The 18,940-nt window shown below is 39.7% G+C and overlaps 1 protein-coding gene across 1 annotated transcript in view; it reads right to left on the bottom strand.

Moving 5' to 3' along the window:
* Polq (polymerase (DNA directed), theta) overlaps positions 1-9,669 on the bottom strand; it is a 66,292-nt gene extending 56,623 nt beyond the window's left edge. The window contains exons 1-4 of the mRNA XM_013019496.1: positions 9,498-9,669; positions 8,162-8,341; positions 6,454-6,584; positions 4,020-4,176 (exon numbers count right to left, since the gene is read on the bottom strand). Of these exons, the coding sequence (XP_012874950.1) occupies positions 4,020-4,176; positions 6,454-6,584; positions 8,162-8,341; positions 9,498-9,669 (640 nt within the window). The remainder of the gene's footprint in view (positions 1-4,019; positions 4,177-6,453; positions 6,585-8,161; positions 8,342-9,497) is intronic.
* Between the last annotated feature and the right edge of the window lie 9,271 nt (positions 9,670-18,940).

Below are 18,940 nucleotides of genomic sequence, written 5' to 3'. Positions count from 1 at the left end.
GATTCCTCAGCACCACATAAGCAAAAAGAAAAAAGCCGGAAGTGGAGCTGTGGCTCAAGTGGTAGAGCACTAGCCTTGAGCTGAAAAGCTGAGGGACAGCATCCAGGCCCAGAGTTCAGGCCCCACGACCAATTAAAAAAAAAAAATTATGAGGATTGAGCAAAACACAGCAGAAAAAATGTTCTGTCCTCATGTTTCTATTCCAGTAAGAGATAGATAATAACAAAAAGAAGATAAGGAAAATTCAAAGTACAGTAAGTCTATCTTATTTGCAAATTTATTACACGTCATTTTGACCAAGCACAATCAAATAAATAAACAAAGGAAATTTTTTTTTCAAAGTTTAATTGTCCAGTGCGCTTTACTCAATTCAGTGGATTGGGAGAAGCTCTTAGTTACTCTGACCAAGCATCAGTTGTATTTAAATCATTGTGTGGTATCCTGAGTGTTTCCCTGGCCTTCATTTTATGAAAATCTGCCTCTCAAAAAGTATATCAGGAAATAAATATCACTTACATTAAAGGTACAACTACATTCCCTCTCACCACCATTAATTCCTCAAGGTGAAACTGATTATTAGTTAATCAGTTAATATTAATTTTAATAGATTTTTAATGTACATTTGACTATTTTACAACCTCTAATTATGTATTTCAAAAAAAATGATTATAGGTTGCTAGAAAATGCAAAGATACTGATAGTGATGCTGCAAGAATAATTTACCTTCACTTGTAGCATGGGTTGAAATTCCCTCACAAGCTTCATTGAAGAGTCATAAATGGAATTTCCAATTTTTACTAACTCCAAAAGTGGTACAGGACGAAAGTCAGTATGGTAGAGTTCAGCATTCAACCAAGAAGCCACAAGCTCCAAATTAGGAAGAGTAGCACTCATACCAACAATCTGTACAGCTTTAGACAAAGACTTTGGTGACTCTGGCTGGCTGTGAAGACCAAATGGAAACACATTAAGATAGGGTGTAAATTAACCAGTAAAGCTGGTAACAGCAGTGTTGGTCATGTCCTTATTACACACATGCAGTAATGGGGCCTTGAACCTGCTAGGCAGTGCAGTCACTCTACCACTTGATCCACATCTTCAGACCTTTTTGCTTTAGTTATATTTCATGTAAGGTCTTATGCTTATGCCCAGACCGGTCTAGACCACCATGATCTTCCTATTTCTATTTGCCATTATAAGATACGGGCTGACAGGCACATACCACTGCACCCAGGTTTTTTTTACTGATTGAGATGAGACCTTGCTACCATTTTGCCCAGGAATGCCTTGAACTGTGGTCCTTCTGATCTCTACCTCCCAAGTAGACAGGAATACAGGCATAAGCTACTGCAACGAGTTTATACATTCTACCTCAATTACTTCTTTTGGAACAATAACAAACTGCTATACATGTGTTTTTTCTGAATAAGAAATGTACAACAGCCAGATGCCGGTGGTTCAAGCCTGTAATCCTAGCTAGTTAGAAGGTTGAGATCTGAAGTTCACAGTTCAAACACAACTGGAGCAGGAAAGTCCATGAGACTCTTATCTCCAATTAACCATCAGAAACTGGAAGTTGCACTGTGGCTCAAAGTAGTAGAGTGCTAGTTTTGAACACAAAAGCTCAGGAATTGTGCATAGGCCCTGAGTTCAAGCCCCATGACTGACCAAAAAAAAAAAAAAAGAAGTACTACATTCCTTTAATTTAACACATACTTTTGTAGTTTTGCAACCTTCTCAACATGGTTTGGAATCTGAGTAATTTAGTTACTTCAGGTACTCACCATGATGCTGATTTCTGAGTAATATAACAAATCTTGGTCAGCAAAAGTTCCAGCAGATACCCTCGGTGAGAGTCTCCAAGCATGTGTAACTCATCCACAACCACCATTCCTAGAAGGATTTTTCCAGATTCTATGTTTTATAGAATTTCACAATACCAAGTAGAAATTTAAGACTCAGTATTTTATATCATACAATAAGCTGTCATAATATACTTCAAGTATAAAACAAACATAACACAAAACCTGGTCTCCGCATACAATCAATTAGTTCCTTTCCAAGAAGATTTAGGTATCATAAGCACTCCTTCCTACTACAATGTATTCTGGATCTTAAAAGTCAATGATTAGGGAGCTGGGAAGGTGGCTCAGTGGTAGAGCACTTGCCTTGCACGCCTGAGGCCCTGGGTTCGATTCCTCAGCACCACATAAGCAAAAAGAAAAAAGCCAGAAGTGGCGCTGTGGCTCAAGTGGTAGAGCGCTAGCCTTGAGCTGAAGAGCTGAGGGACAGTGCCCCCCCACCCCCGCCCCAATCCAGGAAAATCTTAAAAAAAAAAAAAAAAAAAAAGTCAATGATTAGCTTACTCAGAATTAATCAAACCCAAGAAAAACTGTGTCTCATTACTGAGACATTTCTAAATATTACCAATTTAATCTTATAGATTAGCAATTTACAAATGATTACAAAAAAGAACATAAGCATGTAATATATAATGTATCATAGGCATTTATCTCAGTTACTCAAGCCTTAACTTTTTCTATAAGAAAACAACCATACTCAAATAAAATCAGACTTCAGCCAATAAAAAAGATGATTTTTAAGGGATTATTCCTTTAAATATGATAGTCTAATGTCACTCTACTTCAAACACAAATATAAATATACATTCTTTTCCCATTTAGGCATAATTGGAATAATGCTCTCAAGAATTTCTGAAAAAGGGGCTGGGAAGGTGGCTCAGTGATAGAGCGCTTGCCTTGCATGCCGGAGGCCCTGGGTTTGATTCCTCAGCACCACATAAGCAAAAAGAAAAAAGCCGGAAATGGCGCTGTGGCTCAAGTGGTAGAGCGCTAGCCTTGAGCTGAAGAGCTGAGGGACAGTGCCCAGGTCCAGAGTTCAGGCCCCACGACCAGACCCCCCACTCCCCCCCCCAAAAAAAAAAGATAGGCCGGGCGCTGGTGGCTCACACCTGTAATCCTAGCTACTCAGGAGGCTGAGATCTGAGGATCGCGGTTCAAAGCCAGCCCGGGCAGGAGAGATCGTGAGACTTCTATCTCCAATAAACCACCAGAAAACCGGAAGTGGCACTGTAGATCAAGTGGTAGAGCGCTCGCCTTGAGCTGAAGAGCTGAAGGACAGCGCCCAGGCCCAGAGTTCAAGCCCCATGACCGACAAAAAAAAAAAAAGAATTTCTGAAAAAGATTATTATTAATCAATGCCTTCTTTATATCTTCATAACCCCAATGAACTAAGTTCCTAAGTTTCTAACATGAATTTGGAAAATATATTTAAACCATAACAGAGAGACAGAAAAACTGTAATATAGCTTAGGGCCTGAGAGTGCGGTTTAGTGGTATAGTGCTTACCTAGTACACATGAGGCCCTAGGCATGAAGAAAACCAAACAAACCAAAACATTGCTGATATTTTGCCAGGTTGTAACTCCAGCACTGGGAGGTGGAGGTGGGATCATGAGGTTGAGATGAGAGTGAGGATAGTCTAGGCTATATAGTATAACATTGACTCAAAACAAACAAACCACTAGCCCCCAAAACAAAACAACAAAATAACAAAACTTCCTAAGCAGAAACCCCAATTGTTTCTACATGCACTGGTCCCTTTAACCAGTACTCCTACTAAAATCAAGACCATTCACATGCTTTCCCAATGACATAAGATGCTCTTTTTCTTTATCATTACACTACCTCTAAATCATATTACATGAGTTATTTCAACATTTATTCATTTATCCAAAACTATTTATTCTATCTACTTTGCCAAGTACATTAGATGAAATAACAAAACTATTAAGCTATTAAAATCCTCAAGATAACTAAAATCCAATATGTCCTAAGTAATAAGGTACCTCTTTTGTTTTTGTTTTTGTTTTGTTTTGTTTTCCAGTGGTACTATAGTTGGAATAGGGCCTAGAATTACTGGGCAAGTGCACTAACATTTGAGCTATATCTCCAGAAATAGCAATAGGAAGAATTTGCCTCATTTTCTAATTTTTCTTACCTAACAAATCCATCTTATTTTCTTCTATGAGGCGATTGATCAGACCATTGGCTCTCTCAATTGTGCAGACAGCAATGTCCAAGGAAGAGAAATGCCCTGCTGGAGAAGAGCTGCCCATATAACCATCTACTTTTATTCCTACTTCCTGAAACAGACTCTGGATTGAGTAAAAAAGAAACAGTATCAGTGAAAAAGTTAAAAATTCATGAGTTATGATTTCTATCCCAGGACACAGACATAAGCATCTAAAGACCTTTATCAGGCCACTGTCAAGTTGCTCTGGCCAAGACATCCTGGTTCTTTGAATATATACCAGAAATTATAAGTTTTGTCCATTAGAATGGATAAAACTCAGTCCTTAATTGGCCATTTTCATGATATTATTTAAAAATCGAAGTCCTATTTTTCATGTTTTTTTAATTGTAAAGATACTGTACAGAGGGTTTATAGTTACATGAATAAGGTAATGAGTACACTTCCTATCAAGCATTGTTATCCTCCTTTGTTTTTCCCCCTACCATTCCTTCCCTCCCCACTTACCCAACTCCTCCCTCCTCTCCCCCACCCCAAGCTGTAAAGTTTGTTTTTTAACATAGAAATTACAACTGGAGAAAATGTACCTCAGGCACTAACATTTTTACTCTAATAAATAGCAAGAAACTACCCAAATTTTTAACTCTAATATATTAGTGTTAAATATGGGCGGGTGGGGAGTTGGAGGGTTTGTTTGTGGGGAGTTGGGGGAGGGGGCATTATTGTTGTTTTTAGCGTTGTTGGGGGTTTTTTTGGTTTGGTTTTGTTTTTGCTGATCCTGGGACTTGAATGGACCTTAGGGTCTGGGCACTGTCCCTGGGCCTCTTTGTGCTCAAGGCTAGCACTCTGCCACTTGAGCTACAATGCCACTTCCAGCTTTTTCTGAGTGGTTTATTGGAGACAAAGTCTCACAGACTTTTCTGCCCCGGCTGGTTTCAAACTGCAATCCTCAGATCTCAGCTTCCTTAGTAGCTAGGATTATAGGCATGACCCACCAGTGCCTGGCATTTTTAGGTTTATTTTCATTTATATTTTTGACAGGCTCTCTCTTTATAGTCCAGGCTGGCACAGAATTCATAATCATAGTATGCACCACTATACCAGGGTTAATCAACATGTTAAGAAACAAACTCATACTCCATAAGGACAACAGTCTTACCCTACTAAAGATTTCTTTTTTATATGATGGAAGAAAAGTTTTTAAAAGTTAAATTCAATGGAACTTTGATAATAGTTTGTTTAAAAAAAACTTTTAACATATTTTCTCATAAAAAGTATCATCATTTTGTTACTTTGGGTCTAAGTTGAGAGAATGCTACCATGTAGGACAGTTTTGTTGGCTATTTGGCCTGTGAAATAACTGTTGAAAACATTTATAGAACCATGGAACTTTTGAGCTATTTTGAGTATTACTAAATTAATCCATAGGGTTGAGGATTAACAATGTATGTTAACAGTCTCATTTTCCAATACAACCTGAGGCTCAGCAGGGTGCATGTCTGGGCTAAAGATAGTAGCAAAACTAGGAGGACCTAGATTTATTTTGGCCTATCAGTATGGTGATATTTCTATTCCAACAATACAGTTTTATTGTAGAAATCATAGGGAAACATTCATTCTTGTGTGTGTATGTGTGTGTCAATATGGGGGCTTGAACTCGGGGCGTGGGCACTGTCCCTTAGCTTTTTCACTCAAGATTGCCATACTACCATTTGAATCACACCTCTATCCGGCTTTTTTGTAGTTAATTGGAAATAAGAGTCTCAGGTACTTTTCTGCTTGGGCTGGTTCAAGCAACATTCTTCAGATCTCAGCCTCCTGAGTAGCTGGTAATACAGGCTTGAGCCACCAGCACCAGCAAATTCATTCTATTTAATGAAATACTCTATTTGTGAAAATGCCTTAAAAACTAGTTAAGTATCATATTAATGTAAGTGTTACTCATTTTTCCAGGAAAACTACCACAAGCATAGAGCTTTACTAAGCACCAATGAATAACTGCTCTTCAGCCCCTAAATGTGGCCAGCAGGTCTCAATCAAGATGGGGTAAGCTTCCTTAAATGCTCTTTCCTGTCCATGCTTCACTCTAGTCCTATTCCTTAAGCTCTATTTCTTCATTTGCAGTTATGTGCCAACTGAAATATACTGTTTACTTCCTAAGAAAACATTGACAAACTCTTACATGATGCTCACCAAACTACTGGATTTCATAGCCCACTCTCCTTTATATAACAGCATTTTAAAAAATTTCCTTCTTTAAACTTTCAGTACTTTTAATAATCAGCTTTTAAAGCTAGATGAGATGCAATAAATGAAACTGTTCTCACTTGTTTTTATAATTCTATTGGAAATGAGTAAAGCCAAAGCTGCCAATATGCTAAACACAGCACAAAAACATTACCTGAAGATAGTATTTCTTCTCTTTAGCCACAGAAACAAAGGGAAGAATAAATAAGGCTTTCTTCCGCATTTCCAAAACACGCTTCAAAATAAGTAATTCTGCAACAAGGGTCTTTCCAGCACTTGTAGGAGCTAAAACATGATTATTCCACAAAGTTACAACAGAAAGAAGTAATGTCTGGTACACCGCATTAATAAATATTTTAAACTACCTCCAGTATTACCAAGCCTCATTTGAAATCTTTATACCTTGAAATACCTCACTTTAAACTACCTTTCTAAACTCATTCTGAAAATAGATATAATGATACTTATATTGGCAAAACTGATAGATAATAATGAAATCTAGCTTGCTTATTCCTAAAGATTCATTCCTTTAAGTGCTTGAAAGCAATGAGCAATTTTACATAATGTGCCAGGAGCTATAATAGAGGCTGAGGAAGGGAAGGGAGGGGAACAGAAGGGAGGGGAGAGAACTTACATGAGGAAGAAGAAAAGAGAAAAGGAATACCAAGCATAAAAAGCATATGTACAGGGCTAGAGGAAAGCCTGGTACATTGGGATGACAGTGAGTAATTCAGTAAGCCTGGAACAAACGGCCTTCAGAACAGAAAGAGAAGAGATGTGAAAATGCTGCATAAACAGAGTCATATGATCCCACCATGGCAAGAATTTAGACAATCCTAAAAGCAAATCAGAAATGACTAATGAGTTCTTAGAAAGAGAATAAGGTCATATTTGTACCTTTAAAAGATCACTTTGGCTGCAGAAATAGGGCAAAACCAGAGAAAAAGATAAAACATGTATTATCTATAGGCTATTGTATAATCTAGGATTATACAATCATAATGAACCTAAGAGCACAAAGTAGTAAGAATCAAGAGATATTTAAGGTAATAGAACTTGGCTAGGAAATGCTACACTACTACTAGCTGGCATTTAGGAAGACTTTCTATATGTCAAAACTGTTCTCACCTCTTATACATATAAAATAATTTAATCTAAATGTGATCAAGTCAGTCTCCCTGAACTCCTTTCTCTCTATTACAAAGTCACACAGCCAGAAAGTGATAGTTTTTAAATCGAACAAGTTAAACTCCACAGCCTGAACTTACAGCTAAAAAATAATTCCCTTTCATAGCCATAATGAAAAAAAATCTGATACAAAGTTCAGAGAAAACACAAAGGAATTGCTATCTTACCAAATAATTAGACTCAAGTCAGTATGGTAATCACAAGTTAAAAATTGTGTATATATAAAACTTGCCCATGGGAAAAAAACCACATAAATCTTCTTATAAGGGACATCACATTGGGTGTATATACATACAACCCTGTAGAAACAGGTCCCTTGAAAAACATACAATATGCAAATACCATGCCCTGAAAAGCAGCTGAGATCTAATGGAGGAAGAACAGACTGACATTTCCCATGACAACACCCTTTCACCCTGGGACACACATTTGCTGAACAAGAACTCTGAGTCTATAAGTTGCAATATTTCTTGTTCCACAACTACCACCATATAATTGAACTTCCATAACTTAAGTATGCATATGTGACTTTACTTTTAAAATATATTTTAAGACTTTCTCCAGTTTCAGCAATGTCTCATCCACCTTAAGAAAAAAACCATACCCAATAGTTCCCTTACACTGATAATTATCTTTTAAAGAGTAGAGAAATTAGTTTGCATAAATCTGAATACCTGAATAAACTAAATTCTTTCCCTCCAAGACTTGTCCAAGCAAAAGGCATTCTGCCTGCCATTCAAACATCTTTTTTACACCAAAACTGTGGTATTTCTCCAAAACTTCTTTAGGAAGGCCCCAATTTGCCAATAACAGTTTGTCTATTTGGTCATCAGGAACTGTTTGCTTACATACTCCTTTCAGGAAAAAAAGAAGAACAAGAGTTAGATCTAACATAACTTTTGTAGTACTTTCCCTGTGTGTTGGAATGAAGCTATTTAAAACAGACTTTAAGAAGCTCGTGAGAAATTGATCTTGTATAGAAATTGTGTACTAAATATAATTTGAAATTTCTTAAAAAGTCCTACCCCCTCAAAAAAAAAAACCCACGAATGTCTGCTATATACAATGGATAAGAAGTATAAGAATTATAGGGAGTTCCCTAATCAGTAAGTAAGCATTACAAAACTGAATTAGGGAGGTTTCCATTTAAGTTTTAATTAATATGAGGATGACTGGGCAACAATGACTGAGCAATTATCATATAACTAAATGTTTACCCGCCGATAACTGTGTTAACATTCACAGGACACCTAACTTACCTTAGAAAACATTACAAATTCGATACAGGAACTGCAAACTGCCAGACTCAATAGTCCTGTATAAGACTCTTTGCAGCAGAGCGCCAGAGGCTCACATCTGTAATCCTAGCTACTCAGACTGAGATCTGAGGATTGAGGTTTGGAGCCAGAAAAGTCCATGAGACTTTTCAAAAAGCCAGAAGTATAGAGTTGTGGCTCAAGCAGTAGAGAGTGCCCTGAGTTCAAGTCCCTATACCAACACACACACACAACCACATGCCTAGCACACACACCCCACATGCAAACACAGCACACACACCCCCCCCACATGCACACACAAATAGTACACACGTACCTCACATACACAACACACATACACGACATGCCTAGCACACACATCTCACATGCAAACACAGCACACACACACCCCACATGCACACACAAACAGTACACATGCACCACACACACACGCACACACCCCTGTAAGAGGAGTACTGAGCAGCATTAGGAAGCTCACTTGTGGTGCCAGGCTTTGGCTAGCTGGAAGGTGGCTCCGTCAGGGTGAACTATGCAGAAAGCACTGTGAGTTTACCCCCGACCCCCCCCCCACACACACACACAGCGCACACGCCAGGCGCCCCAGGCCTGCACAGCACGCCACCAGCCGCACCAGGCCGCAGCTCGAGGCAGACGCGCCCGAGGGCGCGCGGCGGAGGCCCGGCCCGCCGGACTCCCTCCACCCCTCGCTCGGAGCTCCGTCTCCCCCAAGTACCTGGGGTGCTGGCACCCGCGGCCTGCAGGCTGCGCCCCAGGCCCGGCGGCGGACTCAGCACCGACCGGGACAGACGCTGGGGGCTGACACTGCTGTCGCCCCCGCTGGCTGACCTCGAGTCTGGGCTAGATTCGGAGCGCCGCCGTTTCCCACTCCGACGTGGAGGATCCATGGCACACAAGCCTTTCTTTGTGGTTCAAGACACGACACTGCAGTCCCAGCAGCTCCCCAAGGCGGAGAAAGCCGGCGCGGTGACAGGTGCTGCGGCCATCTTCCCGCCACGGCTTTCAAACTCAGTGCTCCCAGCTCGCCCCGGAACCATAGAGTTCCGGTGGCCAGAGTAACCCGGAAACCATAAAGTCTGGGGGGAAAGAGCGGCTCGCGCCGGAGTCTGACTTCCGGCCTCCCAGCTCCGGGGCTGGGTAGGAAGAGAGCGCTAGGGTCCCTCCCTGGTAAGTGGAAGGAGCTTCGAAACGCATTTGTGAACAAGCGGGCTTAAAAGGAGCCTTCCTTGGTATGCATTTATGAGCTGAATGGAACACGTATCCTGACCCATCAAGGGAAGTTTAATGTGTTTTCTTTTTTCAAAAGTTACTCCAGGTTGTGTGTGCAAATCATCCTACAGACCGGGCGCCGGTGGCTCACGCCTGTAATCCTGACTACTCAGGAGGATCTGAGGATCGCGGTTCGAAGCCAGCCCGGGCAGGAGAGACCGTGAGACTCCGATCTCCAATAAACCACCAGGAAACCGGAAGTGGCGCTGTGGCTCCAGGGCTGGAGCACTCGCCTTGAGCACAAAGAGGCTGTGGGACAGTGCCCAGGCCCTGGGTTCAAGCCCCACAACCAACCAGAAAACAAAAAAAAAATTCTACAGGATAACTTTAGATTTCTGGTGGAGCCTAATTTGCCCTTCCTTCTCTCCTAAGTGTATACGATGATGGTAGGGCGGGAACGACTTCAGTCTCCAACTTCTGTTTCAGTTGTGGTGCTCTGGGAAAAAGTTGGGATTGGGGATCAGGGATTGGGGACCCTTCTGGATAGCTGTAAGAAAGGAGGTGTGAAGGTGCCTAAAGGATCCTCTTGAGCCAAGACTTTACTGATGGGTTTGTGCTCTGCCTTTTGCCAGAAGCCAGTGCCCCACGGGCTTTAATTACTACCTGCCTGTTGATTTCACCAAGTAAGCCTTGTTTGTGACCAGTCCCCTGCCTGAAGAGATTGAGCTATTCCAGAGCCCTAAGAGAAGAAAAAAAAAGAAGACAATACTCTAAAGTCCCGCCAGATGGAGACATTACTCCAGGAAAGAAACACTTTGTACTTGTCTTTTATGTACTTATTCACTCAACAGCTTCTGCTGTAAATTAGGTCCTGGGGCATATGACAGTGAAGTTGTGTGAAAGAGAAGAGCTTAGAGAAGACAAGATACTGACCGAATAAATTAATAATTTTAAATTTTAAGTATTTGCTCAGAGAGAAATGAATAGACCTATCAGAGGAATAAAGGAATCCTAACTTAGATTATGGTCATGAAAACAAGAATAAAGGCGAAGAGGTAACTCTTGTATTTAGAGGAGAAAGAAGGGGAAATGCAGGAAATGAAACCGGGCAATGATTCAGACATCTGAGTGGTCTCTTGGAGATGTATAGACTGAGTCCACAGCTTTCCAGGACCACTCTCTGACACTGGTTAACTCTGTGTCATCACTTCTAGCTGATTAGAAAGGTGGTTGATGTAAAGTAAAAAGTTGAATTTTTTAGAAATCACAACTTACACTCATTCTGTATGCACAGAACTTACTTGTAACCTCCCCCACTCAGCAGAATCCTATATTCCTATCCACCAACTTTGCAGAAAGTACTCGAATATTATTTATGTCTGACTTATGGTTTGTGCTTTAGGGGAAAGGTCATCTTTGATTTTCATCTTTTTCCTTCCTTTGTTGTTCTGTGACTACCTCTTCATCTTTCCAGCCTCATCTCATTTAGCCATTGCTTTCCACTCTGTTCCTATTAAGTGTTCTTTTTTTCTTTCCATTTCTTTCAACTCTTTGTCCTTCTGCCTTTTTTACTTTTCCAGACGTTTTTGCTAAAGCCCTCCCCTTTTTTTTCTGTCTGCCTCTATTTCAATGGGTTTCTGCTTAGGAAGTTTGATTATTTTGTTGTTTTGTTTGGGGGGCTAGTGGTTTGTTTGTTTTGAGCCAGTTTTCTACTATGTAGCCCAAACTATCCTCACACTCATCTCAAGCTCATGATGCTGCCTCTGCCTCCCAGTGCTGGAGTTACAACCTGGCTAAAATATCAGCAATGTTTTGGTTTGTTTGGTTTTCTTCAGTGCTGGTGATCATGCCTAGGGCTTCTTGTGTACTAGGCAAGCACTCCACCACTAAGCCACACTCTCAGACCCTAAGCTATTTTACAGTTTCTCTCTGTGTTATGGTTTAAATATGTTTTCCAAATTTATGTGTTAGACATTTAGAACCTAAGTTCATGGGTATTGAATGATATTTAGAGTTATGGCCTCTAGGATGTGATTAGGACTAGAGAAGGTCATCAGGATAGAGCAGTGGGCTTGATCCCCACTACTTCCCCTCCAAAAAGTTGAATGTTCATACGATACAGCAGTTCCATTCCTGGCTATATACCAAAAGAATCGGATACAAGATCTCAGAGATACATTCATGATCATAACAGACAAAAGATGGAAGCAACCCTAGCATTCACCAATGGATGAAGGTATAACAAAGTAAAAAAGAGAACATTTCTGAACCTGGCAACAGCATGGGTGAACCTTAAGGACATCATGCTAAGTGAAATCCATCAGAAAAGAACAAATGCATGCCCAATTCTTTTCATAGCCAACTTAGGGGAATAGCCCAGATTCTATACAACCAATGAATGGATCAAGAAAATGTGATTATATATATTTTTTATTTATTTATACTATGGAATTTTATTCATCTATCAGGAAGAATAATATATCATTTGTAGGGAAATAGATGGACCTGGAAAAAGAAAACCCTATTGAGTGAAGTAAACCAGGATTAAGAACACAAGAGCACATGTTTACTCTCATGTGAATGTTAGACCTAAAATATAGACATATGTAAATGTACACAGAACCATATATATACATGTACATACACCTATACATATACACATACACACTTATATATGTGTGTTATATGTGTGCGTATATATATATATATATGACTAAAGTATATGCGGAATGAGAATCTGCTGTAACCCCTTTGAACAATTAACAGATGGTTTAACAAATGACTATCAAGAAGTTGAAACATGTGAAGAAAAGGAGTGATGGTGGACAAATGGAAAGAGGAATGGTGGGTGAATACAGTCAGAATATACAGTATACATATGTGGACATGGAAGTAGGAAATGGGATGGGGTGGGGGGGAATGATGGAAGGAAGACTTTAAGATGCATTGTACATATTAATACACATATTAATTGAAACCCCTTGTACAAGTATTTGAAGATAATTTTGAAAATGAAAAAAATAAAGGCATGCAGCTCCACACGAGCCTTCTTTTTATTTTTTTAAGCACAGTTACCAGTATCTACAGCAATGTGATACCTACATGCTGTTTCACTCATCTTGTTATCTGCTGCCATAGAAGTTGATATAGTACCATGTATATTGTGGTTAGTGACCAGATAGTTACTGAAAGAGATGAAAAGCTCTTCCCAGGAAGACTTAGGAGATGGAACTTAGGACTTAGGGCTATGTAACATACTTCTAAACAACACAACAACAACAACAAAAAACTTTATCACTACACCTCACAATAGTCATAGTCATTTTTTTCAAAAAAAAAAAACTCAGAAGAATTGTAACACAGACATATTAGCTGCCAGAGAAACATACCAAGAACTGAGTAAACAGAAGGAAGTCAAGAACAGTCATGTGTGTGTTGAACATTGAAGGTCTGTGCCCATTAGCCAGTGCTGGTTAATACATCTCAGTAGTTTAAAATAAAAAGCATCTGCCGTTCTGGAGTCAGCTAGCCAGCTGGATAATGTGGACCATGGTAGGTTCTCCTGCATGTTTGTGGGTCGGCTGGCTGTTGAACTTGTTTAAAATAGCTTCAGTTGGGGAATGTGAGCTCCTCTTTATATGGTCTCTTGTGCTCCAACAGCTGGATTGGGCTTGTTGAGAGCAACAGAGCTGGAGTGTGCAGGGCCTCTGGAGGCCAGCACCCAGCACTTCCACTATCATTCTCTGTGGTTTAGGAAGGCGTGACTGGACATGAAAGTAGGGCAAAGAGAAAGGCAAGACAGAACAACCCAGGTCTCAGAGCAATCATCTACAAAACAACTCCACAAGGCTAAGCTGTTGTGGGATTGGGTTTTTTTTTCATGTTATAACTAAAAACTGAGACTCTATAAACAGACATTTACATATTTCCAAACATCTAATAAATAAAAATATGAATTCTCTAAGATTGTAACAGCCTAGATGGTCAACTAGCTGGAGTATGTTCTATTTCCAAATTCAGATGTATTTTCTCTGCCCTTTTGCCATCTTTCACAATAAAGTCACACTCAAATATACTGTATCTCACTTTATGTATTAATAATGTCACAACACATTACAGGAGGTTTACCTAGCTAATAAAACACTTTTAATCTGCCAAAGATAGGCTGAATTTTAAAAATTATTTTTGAGGGCTGGGAATGTGGCTTAGTGGTAGAGTGCTTGCCCAGCATGCATGAAACTCTGGGTTCGATTCCTCAGTACCACATACACAGAAAAAGCCAGAAGTGGTGCTGTGGCTCAAGTGGTAGAGTGCTAACCTTGCGCAAAAAGAAGCTCAGGGATAGTGCCCAGGCCCTGAGTTCAAGCCCCAAGACTGACAAAATATATATGTATTTTTGAAAGTATTGGAGTTTGAACTGTAAAATCATTTTTTGGGGGGGTGGCTGGTTGTGGGGTTTGAACCCTGGGCCTGGGTGCTGTCCCTCAGCTCTTCAGCTCAATGCTAGCACTCTACCACTTGAGCCAGAGTGCCACTTCTGGTTTTCTGAGTGGTTTATTGGAGATAAGAGTCTCATGGACTTTCCTGCCTGGACTGGCTTTGAACCATGATCCTCAGATCTCAGCCTCCTGAGTGGCTAGGATTATAAGCGTGATCCACTGGCTCCCAGGAAATATTTTTTTAGGGGGTGTGGAGGTATAGCTCGGTAGTAGAGTGCCACTTTTTCTAACATGAATGAAGCCCTGGGTTCCATCACTGGGGCGAAGAGAAAGAAAGGAAAAGAAAATAAGTGGAGAGGAGAAGCAGGTGAGGAAGGGAAGAGGAGCTAAAGACCAGCCCGTATTATTGAGACTCTTATCTTAAAAAGCAGGCTAGGCTGGGCACAGTGGATCACTCCTGTAATCCATCTATTCAGAAAGCAGATGAGGAGGCCAGCCAGAGCAGAATGAAGAGATATTGAGATCCCATCTCAACAAACTAGTAGTGACATACCCCCATCTATGTGGGAGGTATGTTTGGGAGGCTTTGGGTCCCAAAATATCCTAGAGAGAATTATGACCTTATCTGAAAAATAAAAGCAAAAAGGATAGAAGCATGTAGAGGAAGAGGAGAGGTAGCAAGAGTGGTCCTGGTAGGGCACAAGCTGCACATGTGCAGAGCCTGTCTGCGCATGGGGAAAGCCTAGTTCAAAACCTCAAAGTAGCCAGAAAAACAAGTCAGGTCATACATGAGGACCAGCAGTCATGGGTCAGAGAGAGACATGGGTGTAAGATCAAAATGTATTTCTAAATTTAAAAAAAGGAAGGAAAAGGAATTCCTCAGGTATTCTTAATTTCTCTTCCTAATTATGCTAATCAGCTCGTTGCGATCCATAAATTTCTGATCTCATCATCAGGTTGATTAGAAGAACATTTTTGCTCATTAGCCCTGTTTTAGAGATTATTTCATACACATTGTGTACATTTCATACAGATGTATTCTTAAATATTCAGTTATTTTGCAGTTATTGTGCATTTGCTCTTTCAGAATGTAATCGGTGGTTGTTGTTGTACCAGTCCTGAGGCTTGAACTCAGGGCCTGGGTGCTATCCCTGAGCTTTTCTTTTCTTTTCATTCTTTCTTTCTCAAGGCTAGCATTCTGTCACTTGAACCACAGTTTGACTTAAGGCTTTTTGGTGATTAATAGGAGATAAGAGTCTCATGGACTATTTAGCCTGGGCTTTGAACCACAATCCTTAGCTTCCTGAGTAGTTAGAATAACAGGCATGAGCCACTGGCACCTGGCCAGAATGTAATTCTGGTTTCAAAATGTATCCCAAGCTGGCCTTGAACTCTCTCTCTATTCTTATACTAAAGCCCGCCATTACAGACATGTATCACCACACAGACCTCAGAATGTAATGCTGACATTACTTTTTATATTTGACTTAAATTAGCCATTAATGATGTGTGTGTGCTGCTATTGGGGGCTTGACTTCAAGACCTGGGTATCCTCCCTTGCCTTTTTCATTCAAGTCTGGTGCTCTACCACTTGGCCATTTGGTGGTTGAGTGGATATAAGAGTCTTAGACTTTCCTTTGAACCACAATCCTCAGACCTGAGCCTGCTGAGTAGTTCAGATTACAGGCATGCGCCACCAGTGCCCAACAATAATTGTATCCTAATCTTACATTTTTCCAATGTGTTGAACTGGGTTTCTTTGTGATTTGTTTTTGTTTTGAGACAGGGTATTGCTTTATAACCTGGCTAGTCTGGGACTTGCAATCCTCCAGAGTCAGGTTCCCAAGTGCTAGCATTGTGGGTATAGATACCATGCCCACACACAAACTGTTTTATATAACATTTTCACCAGATTTTTTCAAGATGAACCCTGCTTATCTTCTGTAATGAAGAACACTTTGACTCTGCTATTCTACTGCTTTTCAATTATTTTGTTACATTTACTAGGTACCCCCCAACAAATGCATAATGCTGCATAGCACCTGAATGCAGGACATCTTTTGCCATCTATATGAATTGATGGAAATGCTTTCAATGTTTTCCCATGAAGTGTTTGTTCTTTGGCTGCAGAACTCATTTTTGGTTAAAGAATTGCCTTCTATTCATAATTTGCCCAAATTTCATTCAGAAATAAGTTGAATTTCTAAATAACTTATCTCATTCATAGGAAGGGTGATTGCAAAGTTCAAGTAAAATAGGCCAACTAAAAGTGACTAAACACCTGTGTGTTGATTTGGTCAAGATGGTTTTTACTGGAATAGAATCAGGACTTCAGTGAGAAAGAGCAGCCATGTATGTTCCACATTCACTCTTCTTGTACTCTTGTATAGATACTTCTTTATCTAACAATGTGGAATAGATTTATTCCTCTAGAAATGTTTCTCATGGTCTTTGCCTTCCAAGATGATGATATAGTCAATTCGGATTTTTTTTAAACTTAATCTCTAAAGCTCTTCACTAGTTTAAAAAAATTCTAGAATAGTGGATTTAAAAACAAGTATATTCTGAAACACCTATATCCACTTGTCAGTTTGAACTATTAAGACCATTCATGGTGTGCCCAACTCTAGACTGTGTGTTGCTCTTTTGTAGATTCTGGTAGCACTGAAGACACAAGCACACTAAAGCCTCTCTCCACCCATTCTAGACACACACTTTGATGAAAAAATTTCTACTTCTAATACTTCTATCTCAGGGTGGGTATGTCCCTCTTTTTGTAAAAAGAAAGAATTTCTAAAGACAGCGTTTTATTGCAGAGAAATTTGAAATAGAAAAACAAGTCACTCTTTTTAAAGTATATTATTTTCTTAATAAACTGCTTTACTGTCAATGAAAAAATGAAAAACCAGACACAGTAGCAATGAAATTGCCTGAGTCTATATCACACAGTGTTATGAAGTATGTTTTTCATTTAGCATGTTTTTAAAGTTCTCCGGTGATGTAAATATATTGGTAATTTGTTCCTTTTTGTTTCTGAGTAGCATGTGATTGTGTTGCTATACCACATTGTGTGTCCCCATTGCACAGCAAGGACGTGTGCATTGTCATCTCCTTTGGCTACTGAATATCACTGCTATGAATAGTGTGTACATATCTTTTCATGGATACATGCTCTCATTTGTTTTGGGGAGATTCCAAGGAGTGGAATTGCTGAGTCATGTGTCAAGTTTGTATCAAAGGTTTGTAAAATACTGTCGCATCCTTTCCCAAGTGGCCGTACCATTTGCATTCCCACCAGCAATATAATGAGGGTTCCAATGTCTCCATATCTCCCACACACCCATTAATATTACTATTTAATGAAATATGTATTGAGTTTTATGCCTATTTTTAGCTGAGATGTTTGTCTTTTTACTTTTGGTTTGAAGAGTCTGTTAGTTAGTTCAGGCGCAACTTCTTTAGTGACATATGCTATTTGCCTTTTGCTTGCAGGATATTCTTTAACACATTCTTCAGAGTAGATCTGCTAGGGATGGATCCTTTCAGCTTTGTATGTCTGAAAGCATCTTTGTTTTGCTTTGGTTTTGAAACATATTTGGGCCAAGTATAAGATTCTAAATTGACATTTGTTGCATTAATTTCTGTGGAATAATTCTAGCAAAACCTCTTAAGAGTACTGCAGCCACCCTGCAGGGCTGAGCTCTGGTGGGCAGTGATGTTATACACAACATGATTGGCTGTCTCCTCTTCATGCTTCCCTTCCTAGTATCCCATGTACTTCTCAAATAAAGTGCTTCAAGTTGAATCTCTCTATTAAGTTGTGCTTCAGAGAGAATGCCCCTTGATAGGAAATTCCAAGACATTTTTATTTAAAAACAAATTCTTAAATCAAGATTTAGTTTTTATTCTGTACCATGACTTGGCTTTTTTCTTATCATAGGTATAACAGTTCTTGCTTCATTTTATTGGACATTTCTCTTGAATTATTTGTCTCTTTCCCTCATTGTTTTGTAATTTTAAAATGTCTTCTACCTTTGCCTTTTCTGGCCAGCATTTTTGTTTCATTTTGCTTTTTATTTGTTTTCATTTTATATTTTTAATCAGCTTAGTTTTAATCACTTAGTTCCTGACATGATTTTCCTTTTCTTTTAAACTCTGCAATGAGAATTTCATGAACATTGTCTTTTTCTCCAAACACTTCCTTTTTCCTGTATTTGTAGTCAAGCGCCAGTGGTTCACTCCTACAATCCTAGATACTCAGGAGACTAAGATCTGAGAATCACAGTTACAAGTCAGCCCAAGAAGAAAAATCTATGAGACTTTAATCTACAATTAACAAGCAAAAAGCCAGAACTGAGGGCATGGCTCAAGTGGTAGAGTACTGGCCTTGAGTGAAATAGGCACGCAAGAACACAAGACCCTGGTTCAAGCCCCAATACTGGTGCGCTCTCTCTCTCTTTCTCTCTCCCTCTCTCCCTCTCTCTCTCTCTCTCTCTCTCTCTCTCTCTCT

The sequence above is a fragment of the Dipodomys ordii genome, unplaced genomic scaffold (assembly GCF_000151885.1).
Source record: "Dipodomys ordii isolate 6190 unplaced genomic scaffold, Dord_2.0 Scaffold45, whole genome shotgun sequence".
Taxonomy (NCBI): Eukaryota; Metazoa; Chordata; class Mammalia; order Rodentia; family Heteromyidae; genus Dipodomys; species Dipodomys ordii.
The sequence above is the reverse complement of the archived record's forward strand: the minus strand, read 5'-3'. Positions and strand labels throughout refer to the sequence as shown.